The sequence below is a fragment of the Cherax quadricarinatus genome, chromosome 84 (genome assembly GCF_038502225.1).
Source record: "Cherax quadricarinatus isolate ZL_2023a chromosome 84, ASM3850222v1, whole genome shotgun sequence".
In the NCBI taxonomy this organism is placed as follows: Eukaryota; Metazoa; Arthropoda; class Malacostraca; order Decapoda; family Parastacidae; genus Cherax; species Cherax quadricarinatus.
This window is the reverse complement of record NC_091375.1, coordinates 3,248,029-3,266,708: the sequence shown is the minus strand read 5'-3', so window position 1 is coordinate 3,266,708 and position 18,680 is coordinate 3,248,029. Positions and strand designations below refer to the sequence as shown.

General features: G+C 39.4%; 2 protein-coding genes across 8 annotated transcripts in view; one reads left to right on the top strand and one right to left on the bottom strand.

Moving 5' to 3' along the window:
* Nucleotides 1–18,680, bottom strand: part of LOC138855181 (uncharacterized) — a 204,225-nt gene that overhangs the window by 4,477 nt on the left and 181,068 nt on the right. The window lies entirely within an intron of this gene.
* Nucleotides 1–18,680, top strand: part of LOC128704241 (rootletin) — a 504,072-nt gene that overhangs the window by 402,641 nt on the left and 82,751 nt on the right. For all 6 annotated transcript variants that reach the window (XM_070102946.1, XM_070102947.1, XM_070102942.1 and 3 more), the window contains exons 16-17: nt 7,438–7,668; nt 8,153–8,347. In XM_070102946.1, coding sequence (XP_069959047.1) covers nt 7,438–7,668; nt 8,153–8,347 — 426 coding nt within the window. The remainder of the gene's footprint in view (nt 1–7,437; nt 7,669–8,152; nt 8,348–18,680) is intronic.

Here is an 18,680-nt window from a genome sequence, read left to right as displayed (position 1 = left end):
ATTGTTCACATTGGAATGCAAACTTCAAAAAAAAGTTTTTGTTGGCAAAATTTTGCTAAGTTTTATGCATGGTCACTGAAATGTATATGTAGATTTAAACCATACACACACCAGTTTATGTTGTTTATGATTAATCATGGTCATGCACTTGGTAATCCTCTTTAACTATTAATATATAATCAATTTTTTTACTAGTTTAGTTTAAAAAATATGAATATTTTCAAGTATAAATATTTTGCAAATGGAGTGATATTTACATACATTAAACTAAACTTTTCTGCATGTGTTTCATTCATACAGAATTAAACAAAGACAGTTTGATTACCCATATTGTGATGGCTTTAGTGAATTTTTATACAATTTATTTTTGTATCACTGTAGGCTGATACAAGAAAGTTTATCTATTACTTTTCATTTTATAGATGCTTTGTAATTTTTTTTAACATGCTGGCTGTCTCCCACCAAAACTGGTGACCCAGAAAAGAAACACTTTCACCATCATTCACACTATCACTCTTGCCAGAGACACACAGATATGACAGCTTAGATGTCTGCTTATCTCTGGCAAGACAGTTATGGTGTGAATGATGGTGAAAGTGTTTATTTTTTGGGTCACTCAGCCTCAGTAGGAGATACCCAGTGTGTTAAAAAGAACAAAATTGCTGTGTGTACATAATTAAAAAACAAATCTTATTTAAAGAGTACATTTTTCAGGTGGTAATTAAAAAAATCCATCAGTATTTGCTGAGATATAAAGGCATGAAATTGAAGGTCAGTGACCCACTGACGGCAGCATCAACGATTGCCACACGCTTCCCGTGTTCGTTTTATTATTTTGTACTTTTTCTGAGGGTTTCTAATGTTTTACGTTTTCATTATCTTTTGTGGCCCATGAGATCCATATCATACACAGTGAGCATATATTCACCCATTGTATACAACACAAAACCCACACTAATAGTGTTATCAGTACAGTGTTAAAAAACCATGTTTACCTAGTACAGTGGTCCCTCGTTTTTCGTAGTTAATCCATTCCTGGAGTTGCTACTATAATCGAAATGTACGATTTTCGAATCAATTTTCCCCATAAGAAATAATGTAAATACAATTAATCCGTTCCTGACACCAGAAGTATTAAAACAAAAAAAATTTTTACATGAAATATAGATGTAGTACATAAACAATACAATGGGAAATGATGAATGAAACATTAACAGCATAACACTTACCTTTATTGGAGATTCTTCTTAGTGTATGGGAGACTGGAGGAGGAGAGAGATTGGATTGTTTACAGTTTGGAAGGGGAATCTCCTTCCAGCAACACCTCAGGTACCAATTGCTTTTCTGGGGTTGCTTCTCTTCTCTGTTTCTTAATGCCACTAGGACCACCTTGAGAGTCACTGGAGTCCTGTCTCGCAAAATAACTGTGGAGACAGCTCTGTTTCTGGCGTCTCTTTAACATTTCCCTAAAATGGCCCAAGACTTTGTCACTGTACATGTTGCCAACATGGCTTGCAACAACCTTGTCAGTGTGATGTTTCCCCATAAAGCTTTCCATCTTACCCCACATAGCAAAAATCTCTTTAATTTCCGAAGAAGGCACCTTCTTCCATCTCTCTTCCTCCTCCTCTGCAGCAAGATTCTGAGCTGCGATCTGTTGCTGTTCCTTCTGAAGCTCTTGCAGCTCCTCAGTGGTGAGCTCTTCGTTGTGGTCTTCCACCAACTCTTCCACATCCTCCAAACTCACATCCAACCCCATGGAACTCCCCAGTGCCACAATTGATTTTACAACAGACATAGGCTCATCAGGGTCAGTCCCAAACCCTTCAAAATCCCTCTTGTTGACACAATCTGGCCACAATTTTCTCCAAGCAGAGTTCAAAGTCCTGGTAGTCACTCCCTCCCAAGCCATACCTATAAGGGTTATGCAATGGAGGATGCTGAAGTGTTCTCTCCAAAATTCCCTTAGGGTCAAGTGAGTGTCTGTGGTCACAGTCAAGCACCTGTGAAACATTGCTTTGGTGTAGAGTTTTTTAAAGTTTGCAATGACCTGCTGGTCCATGGGCTGGAGGAGAGGAGTGGTATTCGGGGGCAAGAACTGTGATGAACCCAAACTCCTCGAAAATTAGGTCATCCAAGTTTGGAGGATGAGCAGGTGCATTGTCCATTACTAGCAGGCACTTGAGATCCAATTTCTTTTCCAGGAGGTAATTCTTCACACTAGGGCCAAACACTTCATTGAACCACTCGACGAAAATTTCCCTCGTGACCCATGCCTTACTATTAGATTTCCAAAACACACACAATTTTCTCTTCATAACATTGTTTTTCCTGAACACTCTGGGATTTTCAGAATGGTACACTAGTAATGGCTTCACTTTGAAATCCCCACTAGCATTAGCACAGAACATGAGCGTCAGCCTGTCTTTCATAGGCTTGTGTCCTGGCATTGCCTTTTCCTCCTGTGTAATGAAGGTCCTCTTTGGCATTTTCTTCCAAAAGAGGCCTGTTTTGTCACAATTGAACACTTGTTCAGATTTCAGTCCTTCAGCCTCTATGTACTCCTTGAATTCATGCACATATTTTTCAGCTGCCTTGTGGCCCGAACTGGCAGCCTCACCATGCCTTACCACACTGTGTATGCCAGTATGGTTCTTAAATCTCTCAAACTGGCCTTAAATTCACTCACATCACCACTATTTGCAGGCAATTTCTTTACCAGATCGTTGTGCAACTGCCTAGCCTTTTCACAAATAATCGAAGTCATAAGAGTATCTCCTGCTAATTGTTTCTCGTTTATCCACACCAATAACAACTTCTCAGCATCTTCGAGTACTGGTGATCTCATTTTTGTCAGCATAGTTACCCCCTTTGCAACAACAGCGCCCTTGATTTCCTTTTTCTTGGCCACTATGGAACATATGGTTGTGTAGGGTTTCTTATACATCCTGGCCAGTTCAGCCGCACTTGTGCCACTTTCATATTGTTCAATGATGTTTTTCTTAAAATCATTGGTATTTCTCACCTTTACCACAGGCTTGGCACTAGGAGCTTTCTTTGGAGCCATGGTAGCTTATTTAGTACTTGCAAGCACTAAAATGAGTGGAATATTATGAAATATTTCGTAGGAGCACGTGAGGGGACCTTCGCTCGCTGGTAAACAATGCCAGACTGGCTGGGTAGGGAGGCCGCCCTGGCTCACACTGTGCGTACGCATCCCGGATGAACTACTATTCGCGAGTCAACCTATGATTAGCGAGCCCATATTTATACAAAAATATCCCTATGATTTCCGAAATCTATGATTCCCGAGAACTACGAAAAACGAGAGACCACTGTACAGTGGTACCCCAAGTTTCGTACAGCTCTCAGCTTGAACAATTATGTAAGTGTATTATTGTAAGTGCTTTTTTAAGTGTATTTTTGGGGGTCTGAAATGGACTAATCTAATTTACATTATTCCTTATGTGAACAAATTTGTTAAGTAACGGCACTCGAACAGCCTTCTGAAATGACTTATGGCCGAAACTCGGGGTACCACTGTAATGTAAGGACACAGGTACAAATGTTTCAGATTGCTACTGCTCTAACATTTATGTACGTATATGTAGGCAGGCACTGGTCGTGTTCCTTAAACTGTTACTCTATGGAAGCCCTTGAAACACAGCTCCATACACAGCAGTGTTATACACACACTTCACATAAAGAGCATGTCCCTGCACTGTGATGAGCGCCTTGTGTATGCACAGACATAACATCATTTCCCAGCCCATTTCTTCTTTTCTGTAGCAGGAAGTGATCACCAAACTTCAGATATGGGAATATTCGGTTCGGTAATCATCTCGCAGTAATACTTCTGGCATCCTGAGTGTCACTTTCGGTCATTATATGTTTGAAACCAAAGAAATTCTCGTTGGTTCTATAATTCTCTGTTGAAGCTGTCATTGAGGCCTTTGCATCTGCATTGTATTGTGAACAAGGTGTACTAAATATGGTGTTCCTACAGTGCACAATGGGGGCCCCGATTTTTTTTGTATACTGCACACACTGTGCAGACCCATTATCTCACATGTAAGCTTACCAGGTCTACATGTGAGAGAACATATGAAGCAACTAGGATTTATGCACAAATTTACATAAAGGACCCCTAGCATCAATAGCATAGATCCCATGACAGCCAGTGAAAGGGTTAAAGGCTGAAGAAATGTCTTAGTAGCCCAGACAGTTGTACTCCACATTGTTATACACTTCTTCTTTCAACAAACTGGCCGTATCCCGCCAAGGCAGGGTGACCCAAAAAGAAAAACAAAAGTTTCTCTTTTTAACTATAGTAATGTATACAGGAGAAGGGGTTACTAGCCCTTTGCTCCCGGTAATTTAGTCGCCTTTTACAACACGCATGGCTTACAAAGGAAGAATTCTCTTCCACTTCCCCATCGAGAATTGTTATACACATTATATAATTATAATCAATCAAGAGATTAACAATGCACAACACAAAATACATCTTCTGGTGCAATGCAGTGGAAAGGAGCAGAAGGGAATCTCAGTAGTAGCCTAGACAGAGGCACTTAAGACTGGACTGTTGCCTTACACACATTTGTCTAGACGACGGAGATTCCCATTTCTTTCCTTTCCATTGCATTGCTCTCATCAAGGTTGAGTGACCTGACAAAGAAGAAAACACATTGACTCTCTAGCCAGAAGGGCACCAACATCTCAGTTCAGATGACACTCCATACTACAATATCCTCACCCCTCCTTTAGAGTGCAGGCACTTTACTTCTCCCCACCTTCCTTATTTGGGGCAAAACAAATCTAGAACCTGGGTCATTTTTACTAAATTTTTGCATACTACCCATCAGTTCAGGGTCTAATGTTACTCAGTTTCCATTGCAACTCGAGTAAAATTTTTAACACCCAATTGGGCATTGATCCTAACATCACCAAATAATGCAGTTCTCTCTCTCCCATACTCCGGAGTTGCATACAATTTGTATTCATACCAATATAAATGAATACATGAATGATGCAGATATACACACATGCAATCTGTAATAAAGAATTGTTTAAGTATCCTATTCAGTTTTTGTATTTAAAAAGATGCCAGCTGACTAAAATGTGATACAGAAATAAAATTTTCTAGCTTATCTTACCACTTGTGTTAGCATCAGTTTTTGTTGTGTGTATATGATGGCTGCAGAGAAAGTAAGGAAAATATGAGTAAAGAACAAAAAGGCAGAATACTATGATTGGAACAATACACAAATAAGCCACACATAGGAGAAAGAAACTTATAACGATGTTACGGTCCAACTTGGACCATTAACTACTTTCTCCCACATGCAGGTTATTTGTGTATAGGTGGGCCCTGCTTTTCAGCATTTTGCTAATGCAATGGTTTTCAATTATATCCATTCTTCATTTATTCATTTATTCAAACTTCCTATAAATATATTCACCACTCACTATAAGCTAAGGACAGAAATATTTTAAGGTAAGTAATGTATGTATGTATATGAGTAAAGTTTGTTTGAGAGGAGTGATTGCTTACAGTATGGTAGACTGCAAGTTGGCAGTGATGAAATACACCAATCTATGTATACACCAACTTACTTGCCTATTCACTACCCTACTTGGTCACATACTCACTGTGGGTGTGCATATTTACTTAGCTGAGTTTACATAAGCTGATACGGCCTAGCTCTACCATGCTGTGTGGTGTTAGCCTCCACTACTTTGTTCACTTAATAAATTTAAGTTGTCATCCCGTCACTAATCACCCCCCCCCCCCTTCTTATTACAATAGATGACTACATCAACCTTTATCTACTCAGAGGTTTTCTCCTGTAGTCAGTAACTGAGTAATAGGTACTGGTAAAAAAGAAGGGCCCCACTTATACAGCAGGTTAGGTTCCAGTCTACTGAAACAGCCTTCTTTTCACTTTCAAACGCATTTAAAATCCTGATAACATGTTTACACTATTATATATTAAGTGAGCCTAAAAAATGCATATACAGTACACACATTATTTACCTTAAAATATTTTTGTCCTTAGCTTATATTGAGGGGTGAATATATTTATTGTAGGAAATCTGAATAGATGATGAATAGGTATAACTGACAACCAGTGCACTAGCAAAATGCTGTAAAACAAAGCACTGTAAAGTGGAGCTATCCTGTACATATTTCCATAGTGTGAAGATACTAATATTGATAATGGTAAGATATACTATAGCATGATTTTAGCATCATGAATAGCTTCCTTAATAAACATTTAAAACCATGAATTTGGCTAGCAAACAAAGCATTTGGACCAACATCTTAGTTTTAGCTTTTTTACTTTAAATCATATAATATTGTTTTTCTACAGTTGTTTAGTTTAGTTGTTTTTGCAGAATTTTCCTTCACCTATAATTATTTCTTTGTCTAAATGCCTTCATTTGAATATTATTATCTAGAAACATTTTTTACGTTATTACCAAATGTGCAATTCATTACCGTAGAGTTTACAATGCTCATTACTCCCACAGTGTATACCATTTTAAAAATTAATATACAGGGGAGCAGGTGGCTGGTGATGGCAATTGTGGTTGATAGAGATAAGATTGCTTTGCTGTGATAGTAGCAATGACAGATAATTCTGTAGTTGCTGAACTTTGTCTATTGTTTCTGAATTGATTGTCCCATGTTTTCAAAGTCTATTACATTGAGGGTTTTCTGTACTTTACCACAGTAAAAAATTTATTTCTGTCCTTCCTACTTTTTGTACGATAATTCCTACTTTATTACTATGTTATACACAGTTACGAGAATTCCAGTTCTGTTAACCGTATTGCACACTGTTACAATAATGTCTTCTTTATTGCCACAGTGGTAATTTCTTAACATAATCTATACTGTAAATTACTTCTACTGCATTAATGTATTTTCCAGTCCATATTCTCAATAATAATGTAGAATAGCAGTAAAGAATTGTGCCTCATGAAGTTTTGGTTTCAAATACTTATTGTGTAATTTTTTAAAGCAAGGTTAGATATTTAGGTCTTAGATTATGGGATTTTCTAAAGTCTTGTAAATATTTAGGTGTTAAATTATTGTAGTATGTCATTTTCTAAAGTGGTGCAGATATTCCAATCTTAAATTAAGCTATTTTCTCAAGTGCTGTAGACATATAGATTCTAAGTTATATTCTAAATCATTGTAGCTAGTATTTTCTAAAGTGGTGTTGATATATAGCTTCTAAGTTGCTATTTTCTAAATCATTGTAGTTATTTTCAAAAGTGGTGTAGATATATCAGTTCTGAGTTGTCATTTTCTAAATCATTATAGCTATATACACATCACCTGTGAATTTTAAGCTCCAGCAAAGAAAATATCAATATAGAAATTATCTTGTAAGAACTAAAGCTATTTTGTTTCTCCTGTATCTTCAGGTTGAGTCATACAGTATTAACTTAGGTCAAGATAAGTCACAACTAGTCTCCAAGATCACGTCTCTGGAAACAGAACGTGCAGCCTTGGGGACTGAGAGAGCAGAACTGCGAGCAGAGATTGAGAGACTGCGCGACGACTTGGAGGCTCTGGGAGAGGAGCGCATCAGTCACGAAACAACAATTACAACTCTTAATGAAAAAATCAATCTTCTAACGCTTGATAAGGAGAAGGTATAGTTTTGCAAAATGTTTAATGTTGCAGTTTTCTTTTTTTTTTTTTTTTAACTGTAGTGTTGGTATGCCTCTGGCAAGATGGTGATAAAGTGAATGATGATGAAAGTGTTTTTGTATTTTTGGGTCACCCTGCCTTGGTGAGAAATGGCTGATGTGTTAATAAGAAGTAATTTGATGTTTTGTTTCATATTCCTTTTCTTTCTTTGGTCATCATAGGAAGCATTGAAATTGTCTAAAATTATTTTTGTATTTCTCTCAGGTGCAAAAGTGCATTTGTGTATTTCTTCCTTGGTTGACCTCTCTTGTTGGGAAACAGCTAGTATTAAAAAAAAATATTCTGTACCATTAAACTTTCTATTTTAAATTGGGATTATCAGTATGGAAAGTTTCCAGAAGAAAAAAAGCTTTTGACTTCTATTTGGAGTTAGTTTATGTTCTTAATTGTTCACTAATTTTAATTATAAAACTTCTTTTCCCACAGATTGAATTAGAACTGAATGACACCATATCAGAACGTAATGAACTGCATGGTCAGCTAACAGCTCTGGAGCGTATCAAAACATCTTTAGAGAGTGAACTCACCACCCTAACTAACACACTGACTGATAAACTCAAACTTATTGAGCAGCTCAACACTGACAAAGAAGGACTTACTAAGGAAAATGCAGAGATGGAGGTATGTTTCTGTATATGAACTTGATATTTAATTATAATTAATAATTTGCATTTATAATTTTTTTTTCCCTGCTTCACCTTCAATTATGAGTTGGATTTGCACTGTGGTTGTTTACCAAGAGTGCAACTCTCCAAATGGAGTTATAATGCTTTTCACCATAGTAAGATCATTGCACATTTGTGTCCTGTCATATTATATGTATATCATTATATGTTCATGTGTATACAGTAGGGCCCGACATGTACGGCAAGTTAGGTTCCAGGCTGCTACTGGAAAGCGGACATTGCCAGAAAGCAGAATGCCATTTTTTCCATTTATAAATGCATATAAATGCCAGACAACAAGTTTACACTAACTTACATTATGTTAGTAATAGAACTAGGCATTAAAAAACACGGTAATAAGTAAAATACATACACGGTACATTTATTATGTACTTACCTTAAAATATTTGTAGTGTTAATGTAAGGCAAGAGGTGAGTAGTACTTATTTGTAGGAAGTCAGGTGTAGGTAGCCCTGGCTCCCCATCCCAGACTTAATATATATTTAAAGCAGCTGAGGGAGATAAAATACACATACAGTACACTTGTTATTTACCTTAAAATACGTGTAGTCTTAATGTATGATAAGAGGTGAGTTGTATTTATTTGTACTAAGTCAGGTGTAGGTAGCCTGGGCTACACCTACCTACAAAGCTATGTGATATTTAACGCAGCCCAGAGCAACGTTTCCATCAGCATACCTTGTTCACCGAGTTCAATCATTTCCAATGACTACCTTTAGATGCCATCATAAGTGAAGCAAGAAGTAATAATAATAATTTATGCTGAGAATTGTAAATAAACACAGTTAAGGGGAGTGACTGGGCCAAACACAGATTCATACATGTTTTCTCTCATGCTGGACCAGAGAAAACAATGTTTTCTCTCCGCCAGCTACCACACCTCCATAGCATATAAACATAGCATATTTATATGCTATGTAATGTGTTTCTTATATAATTTTGAAGAAAATATCATAGATGTATTAGTGAAAATGTCTATACAGTGGACCCTCAGTTATCAGCCATAATCCGTTCCAGAAGGTCGGCCTAAAACCGAAATGGTCGAAAACCGAAATAATATTTCCCATAAGAATTAATGCAAATACAATTATCAGGCATATCTTGCTACTTTTACTTACACTTAGGTCACACTACACATACATGTACACGTTTATTTATACACACTCATCTGAGTTTTCTTTGATTTTATCTATAATAGTTCTTGGTCTTATTACTTTTCCTTTTATATCCATGGGGAAGTGGAATAAGAATCTTTCCTCCGTAAGCCATGCGTGTTGTAAAAGTCAACTAAAATGCCGGGAACAATGGGCTAGTAACCCCTTTTCCTGTAAAGATTACTAAAAAGAATAAGAAGAAAATTGTCAAAGTGGGAAGTCTGAATGTGCGTGGATGTTGTGCAAATGATAAGAAAGAGATGATTGTGGATGTTATGAATGAGAAGAAACTGGATGTCCTGGCTTTAAGTGAAACAAAGCTGAAGGGGGTGGGAGAGTTTCAATGGAGAGGAATAAATGGGATTAGGTCAGGGGTTTCAAATAGTTAGAGCTAAAGAAGGAGTAGCAATAATGTTGAAGGATAAGCTATGGCAGGAAAAGAGGGACTACAAATGTATAAATTCAAGGATTATGTGGAGTAAAATAAAGATTGGATGTGAAAAGTGGGTTATGTAAGCGTGTATGCACCTGGAGAAGAGAGAAGTGTAGAGGAGAGAGAGAGATTCTGGGAAATGTTGAGTGAATGCGTGGGGAGTTTTGAATCAAGTGTGAGAGTAATGGTGGTTGGGGATTTCAATGCTAAAGTGGGTAAAAATGTTATGGAGGGAGTAGTAGGTAAATTTGGGGTGCCAGGGGTAAATGTAAATGGGGAGCCTTTAATTGAGCTATGTGTAGAAAGAAATTTGGTAATAAGTAATACATATTTTATGAAACAGAGGATAAATAAATATACAAGGTATGATGTAGCACGTAATGAAAGTAGTTTGTTAGATTATGTATTGGTGGATAAAAGGTTGATGGGTAGGCTCCAGGATGTACATGTTTATAGAGGGGCAACTGATATATTGGATCATTATTTAGTTGTAGCTACAGTTAGAGTAAGAGGTAGATGGGAAAAGAGGAAGGTGGCAACAACAAGTAAGAGGGAGGTGAAAGTGTATAAACTAAGGGAGGAGGAAGTTCGGGCGAGATATAAGCGACTATTGGCAGAAAGGTGGGCTAGTGCAAAGATGAGTAGTGGGGGGGTTGAAGAGGGTTGGAATAGTTTTAAAAATGCAGTATTAGAATGTGGGGCAGAAGTTTGTGGTTATAGGAGGGTGGGGGCAGGAGGAAAGAGGAGTGATTGGTGGAATGATGAAGTAAAGGGTGTGATAAAAGAGAAAAAGGTAGCTTACGAGAGGTTTTTACAAAGCAGAAGTGTTATAAGAAGAGCAGAGTATATGGAGAGTAAAAGAAAGGTGAAGAGAGTGGTGAGAGAGTGCAAAAGGAGAGCAGATGAAAGAGTGGGAGAGGCACTGTCAAGAAATTTTAATGAAAATAAGAAAAAATTTTGGAGTGAGTTAAACAAGTTAAGAAAGCCTAGGGAAAGTATGGATTTGTCAGTTAAAAACAGAGTAGGGGAGTTAGTAGATGGGGAGAGGGAGGTATTAGGTAGATGGCGAGAATATTTTGAGGAACTTTTAAATGTTGAAGAAAGGGAGGCGGTAATTTCATGCACTGGCCAGGGAGGTATACCATCTTTTAGGAGTGAAGAAGAGCAGAATGTAAGTGTGGTGGAGGTACGTGAGGCATTACGTAGAATGAAAGGGGGTAAAGCAGCTGTAACTGATGGGATCATGACAGAAATGTTAAAAGCAGGGGGGGATATAGTGTTGGAGTGGTTGGTACTTTTGTTTAATAAATGTATGAAAGAGGGGAAGGTACCTAGGGATTGGCAGAGAGCATGTATAGTCCCTTTATATAAAGGGAAAGGGGACAAAAGAGATTGTAAAAATTATAGAGGAATAAGTTTACCGAGTATACCAGGAAAAGTATACGGTAGGGTTATAATTGAAAGAATTAGAGGTAAGACAGAATGTAGGATTGCGGATGAGCAGGGAGGCTTCAGAGTGGGTAGGGGATGTGTAGATCAAGTGTCTACGTTGAAGCATATATGTGAACAGTATTTAGATAAAGGTAGGGAAGTTTTTATTGCATTTATGGATTTAGAAAAGGCATATGATAGAGTGGATAGAGGAGCAATGTGGCAGATGTTGCAAGTTTATGGAATAGATGGTAAGTTACTAAATGCTGTAAAGAGCTTTTATGAGGATAGTGAGGCTCAGGTTAGGGTGTGTAGAAGAGAGGGAGAACACTTCCCGGTAAAAGTAGGTCTTAGACAGGGATGTGTAATGTCACCATGGTTGTTTAATATATTTATAGATGGGGTTGTAAAAGAAGTAAATGCTAGGGTGTTCGGGAGAGGGGTGGGATTAAATTATGGGGAATCAAATTCAAAATGGAAACTGACAGTTGCTTTTTGCTGATGATACTGTGCTTATGGGAGATTCTAAAGAAAAATTGCAAAGGTTAGTGGATGAGTTTGAGAATGTGTGTAAAGGTAGAAAGTTGAAAGTGAACATAGAAAAGAGTAAGGTGATGAGGGTATCAAATGATTTAGATAAAGAAAAATTGGATGTCAAATTGGGGAGGAGGAGTATGGAAGAAGTGAATGTTTTCAGATACTTGGGAGTTGACGTGTAGGCGGATGGGTTTATGAAGGATGAGGTTAATCATAGAATTGATGAGGGAAAAAAGGTGAGTGGTCCGTTGAGGTATATGTGGAGTCAAAAAACGTTATCTATGGAGGCAAAGAAGGGAATGTATGAAAGTATAGTAGTACCAACACTCTTATATGGATGTGAAGCTTGGGTGGTAAATGCAGCAGCGAGGAGACAGTTGGAGGCAGTGGAGATGTCCTGTCTAAGGGCAATGTGTGGTGTTAATAAAAGCATTAGTCAGAGGGCAGAAGAGGGGTTGTTGAGGTGGTTTGGTCATTTAGAGAGAATGGATCAAAGTAGAATCACATGGAAAGCATATAAATCTATAGGGGAAGGAAGGAGGGGTAGGGGTCGTCCTCGAAAGGGTTGGAAAGAGGGGGTAAAGGAGGTTTTGTGGGCAAGGGGCTTGGACTTCCAGCAAGCGTGCATGAGCGTGTTAGATAGGAGTGAACGGAGACGAATGATACTTGGGACCTGACGATCTGTTGGAGTGTGAGCAGGGTAATATTTAGTGAAGGGATTCAGGGAAACCAGTTATTTTCATATAGTCGGACTTGAGTCCTGGAAATGGGAAGTACAATGCCTGCACTTTAACCCTTTGAGGGTCGACAGGCCCTCTCCGAAACTCGTTCTCAGGGTCGGCCAAATTTCAAAAAAAAAAAAAATTATTTTTTCTTATGAAAAAATAGAGTATTTTTTTCTAAACATTATAGGCTAAACAAAAAAATTTTAACGTCAATACTTACCGAGATATGGAGGTGTGAAATTTGCCAAAATTGAACAACATATGGTAACATCGCCGACTGCCGTCACCCGGTATTTTTCTATTTACTTTATGTACTATTTTCAATTTTTTTTCAATTTTTCTTTTTCTGAGTAACTTTTATGGCCTCTGAGGCCAACATGATCAGTATTTTGTAAGTTATTTCTTTTTCAATACTACACAGTAAGGGCGTAAACACTGTTGTCATTATTTTGTTTACAGAAAATATTTACACAAACAAACAATATGAAATGTTGTTTATTACTATTTTTCTATATTTTATATACACATATACAGTCACAGGACATGTTTCTAGAAGTTCTGCAGCCTGTGGAACTCTTTGAAACATGGTGTCATGCACAGTGGAGTTTTGCACTCCTCACACATAAAACGAGTGTCTCTGCGTTGTCGTGGGCGTTTTTTTGTATGTGAACAGACGTAACACCTCTTCTGAGCCTTTTTCTTCAAAGCAGTAGCAGGCAGTTTTACCAGGAAGTGATCACCATGCTTCAGACGAGCAGGTAGTTGTTGATAATTTGGTGGGCGGTCAATTGCAGGTGCATTTCCTTGGTACTTGAATACTATTTGTCTGATGACAGACAAACAGAATTCGCCGTACTGTGGTTTGTTTCTGGTGCTCATCTTATACATATTATAAGCATTGAGCATGGAAATGTCCAGAAGATGGAAAAACAGTTTGATGTACCACTTATAACTCTTGCGAACACAATCAGCAAACCCAATCTGCATGTCACATTTGTCCACTGAACGCATGTTGAAGGTGTAATCAATCACAGCTGCAGGTTTTAGAATGGGTTCATTTCTCTCTCTATGCTGCCTGCCACTGTCTGCCATTTCATTAGGGTGAATTGATGACAACAGTGTGACATCTCGTTTGTCATGCCACCGAAATGCCATGATGTCATTGGCAGCAAACGCCTGCACCTCACCTCTGCGAGTGCCAGCATCAAACCTGGGCATATGTTTTCGATTTGCACGCACTGTGCCACACACATCTGTCATGTTCACTCGCAAAAAATCACTGAGTGAGGGGCTTGTGTACCAGTTATCTGTATATAATATATGCCCCTTACCAAGGTATGGTTCTATCATTGTTCGAACCACATCACCTGAGATGCCCAATAACTTCCTGGTATTTTGCAATGTATAACTTCCAGTGTACACAATAATATCCAATACCAGACCACTGTAACAATCACAAAGCACAAACAACTTTATACCAAAGCATTTCCTCTTGCTTGGTATGTACTGCTTGAAAGAGAGTCTTCCTTTGAACAGAATCAAAGACTCGTCAATTACAAGCTTCCTGAAGGGATAAAAATGAGTACTGAATTTCTGTTTCAGATACACAAACACATTCCTAATCTTATATAACCTGTCAGTTCTGTCAGGCCTGGTTTTATCTGAGAAGTGAAGCATACGTAACATTAGCACAAATCGATTCACTGGCATTATATCACTGAAACCTGGTGTTGCAATCAGGGGGTCTGTTGACCAGTATGATTTCACTTTGTGCTTATACACATGTGGCATAAGCATTATTGTGGCAAAGAAAAGATACATCTCAGCCACAGTTGCCTCCTTCCATTGGTGTAGACGTGATTTTGGTGAAAGTATTGTGTTTGCCATGGTGTACTCGTAGTATGTGTTGCTTTCCATGACAATACTTTTCATCAGTGGTTCGTCAAAGAATAACTCGAAACATTCCAGTTCAGTGGCATTGTTCCCAAGTGCACAAGATGGCCGTATTCCACTTTGGCTGCCATCAAACTGGTGGGGATTTGGAACAAAATTGACAGCTTCCTGCCAATCCCAGGTGCGGTCTGCTGGTGGGTACTGGACAATGACAGGTGGTTGTGGTTGTGGAGGTTGTGGTTGTGGAGGCTGGTGTGGTGGGGGAGTGGGGGATGGTGGCCTTTGTTCTAGATCAGCTGAGGCAGCGGCGTGGCTGGCAGCGTGGGTGGCAGCATGGCCCACTGCTGGTGCCTCACCGCCGGCACCACTACCACCACGCACATTTTCCATCCCAATTGCAACAGTATCTTCGTCATTTTCACTGTCTGTTCCTGTTGTACAGCCACGGGATGTACTCCGAGATACACTCCTTCCCCTTGGTATAACATATGGCACACTTCCAGAGCGCATATATCGTCGTATATACTGACGCTTCACTGGGGAATATTGCACTTCACTATCACTACTGGAACTAGTTTGAAGAGCTTGTAGTTCATATTCACTATCACTATCATCACCCATGCTCTCATCTGAGTCTGGGATTTGGGAAAATAGAAGTTTCCTCTTGGGTTCTGGAACAACTGAACGTGAACACGAGGGCCCAGCACCAGAGGTGGAAGGCTGAGGGTCGTCTGGGTTTTCTTCACTATTACCGATATTATGGTCATTAGTTTCGGTCAAAACCTCACTAAAACCACGAAACTCATCTTCACTGGCACTTCCATCACTATTAGAACTGTCACTGGGGAACAAAAGTGTCCCAATTCGCCGAGGAGTGAGGAGCTTCTTACCGCGAGGCATGGTGGACATTGTTTACTAAGAGGGCATTCCCACAATGCACCACTGGGTCCCAGATTTTTTTTCTACCGCGCACACTGACCACGCAGACCCATTCTCTCACACATAGGCCTATCAGCCTTTTCGCGCGAGATTTGAGGCCGCTAGAATTTATGCGTACTAGTACGTCAAAAACCCCTACGCATAAGACGTACTAGTACGACGAAAACCCTCAAAGGGTTAAAGGAGGGGTTTGGGATATTGGCAGTTTGGAGGGATATGTTGTGTATCGTTATACGTATATGCTTCTAAACTGTTGTATTTTGAGCACCTCTGCAAAAGCAGTGATAATGTGTGAGTGAGGTGAAAGTGTTGAATGATGATGAAAGTATTTTCTTTTTGGGGATTTTCTTTCTTTTTTGGGTCACCCTGCCTCGGTGGGAGACTGCCGACTTGTTGAAAAAAAAAAAGAAAAAAAAAACAATTATCCTTTCCAGACACCCAAAAATATTCACAAAAAATCATTTTTGTAAAGATTAACATAAGATAAGATAAGATAAGATTTTGTTCGGATTTTTAACCCCGGAGGGTTAGCCACCCAGGATAACCCAAGAAAGTCAGTGCGTCATCGAGGACTGTCTAACTTATTTCCATTGGGGTCCTTAATCTTGTCCCCCAGGATGCGACCCACACCAGTCGACTAACACCCAGGTACCTATTTGCTGCTAGGTGAACAGGACAATAGGTGTAAGGAAACGTGTCGGAATTTCCACCCGCCGGGAATCGAACCCGGGCCCTCCGTGTGTGAATCGGGAGCTTTAGCCACCAGGCCACCGGGCCACCCAAACATAATGTATTAATGTAAAATAAGACATTTAATGTGCCCAAGATTGATTAGTATTACATACTAGTATTATTACTATGGCATTAAGACTAGAGGGACACACTTAGTGATTTTAATGTGCACCTGCATGCCGGCACATTGTGTAAGTATATTTAGATACAGGTACACGTAAGTATAATCATCAGAGTACATCCTCTCCTCACTTAGTGACGTACTCATTTGCCGATGCCTCAGACTTATGGCAGGCTCTGATCAGTATTCATACCTAAATAATGTATATTAGAGCCAATTTCTTCTATTCTATTTATTTCAATATACAGTATACTACTGTATATGGGTGTGAAGCATGGGTGATGAATGTTGCAGCGAGGAGAAGGCTGGAGGCAGTTGAGATGTCATGTCTGAGGGCAATGTGTGGTGTGAATATAATGCAGAGAATTCGTAGTTTGGAAGTTAGGAGGAGGTGCGGGATTGCCAAAGCTGTTGTCCAGAGGGCTGAGGAAGGGTTGTTGAGGTGGTTCGGACATGTAGAGAGAATGGAGCGAAACAGAATGACTTCAAGAGTGTATCAGTCTGTAGCGGAAGGAAGGTGGGGTAGGGGTCGGCCTAGGAAAGGTTGGAGGGAGAGGGTAAAGGAGGTTTTGTGTGCGAGGGGCTTGGACTTCCAGCGGGCATGCGTGAGCATGTTTGATAGGAGTGAATGGAAACAAATGGTTTTTAATACTTGACGTTCTGTTGGAGTGTGAGCAAAGTAACATTTATGAAGGGATTCAGGGAAACTGGCAGGCCGGACTTGAGTCCTGGAAATGGGAAGTACAGTGCCTGCACTCTGAAGGAGGGGTGTTAATGTTGCAGTTTAAAAACTGTGCTGTAAAACACCCTTCTGGCAAGACAGCGATGGAGTGAATGATGGTGAAAGTTTTTCTTTTTTTGGGCCACCCTGCCTTCGTAGGAATTGGCCAGTGTATTAATAAATAAATAATACTGTATAAACATTTAAATATATACCAGAAATGTTGTAAATGGTGCAACGGTGACATTAAAACAATATCAAAGATGACTGACACAAACTCGCTACCATTATAGTATGCTTCTCACTTAATGACGTGGGCTCAGGGACGGAACTCCGTCATTAAGTGAGGAGAGGCTGTATATATAAAATATGCAATAACTTTAAAACACTTGAAATTATGGAAAGTTTCTAGACATAGAGATGTGCTCACAGAGAATTTAAACAAACAGGGTGGGGCGCGCCGTCTTAGAAAGACGGAGCCGTATAGCGAGTTTTGGTCATAATTCGAAATTGCCATATTAGTGGAACACCGTAAGGCGAAACGCCATAAAGAGGGACCCGACTGTATATGACTATGCCTACACTCTGAAGGAGGGGTGGAGATGTTGCACTCTGAGAGTAATCTGAATTGTGATGTCACTACACTTCTGGCAAGACTGCAATTGAATGAAAGATGATGAATGTGTTTCCTTTTTTTGTGGTCATCCTTCCTGAGTAGGAGACAGCCACTGAGGTTTAAAAAAAAAAAAGAGTAATAATAATACTAATTTTTTTTTTTTTTTTTTCAACAAGTCGGCCGTCTCCCACCGAGGCAGGGTGACCCAAAAAAAAAGAAAGAAAATCCCCAAAAAGAAAATACTTTCATCATCATTCAACACTTTCACCACACTCGCACATTATCACTGTTTTTGCAGAGGTGCTCAGAATACAACAGTCTAGAAGCATACACACATAAAGATACACAACATATCCCTCCAAACTGCCAATATCCCAAACCCCTCCTTTAAAGTGCAGGCATTGTACTTCCCATTTCCAGGACTCAAGTCCGACTATATGAAAATAACCGGTTTCCCTGAATCCCTTCACTAAATATTACCCTGCTCACACTCCAACAGATCGTCAGGTCCCAAGTACCATTCGTCTCCATTCACTCCTATCTAACACGCTCACGCACGCTTGCTGGAAGTCCAAGCCCCTTACCCACAAAACCTCCTTTACCCCCTCTCTCCAACCCTTTCGAGGACGACCCCTACCCCGCCTTCCTTCCCCTATAGATTTATATGCTTTCCATGTCATTCTACTTTGATCCATTCTCTCTAAATGACCAAACCACCTCAACAACCCCTCTTCTGCCCTCTGACTAATACTTTTATTAACTCCACACCTTCTCCTAATTTCCACACTCCGAATTTTCTGCATAATATTTACACCACACATTGCCCTTAAACAGGACATCTCCACTGCCTCCAACCGTCTCCTCGCTGCTGCATTTACCACCCAAGCTTCACACCCATATAAGAGTGTTGGTACTACTATACTTTCATACATTCCCTTCTTTGCCTCCATAGATAACGTTTTTTGA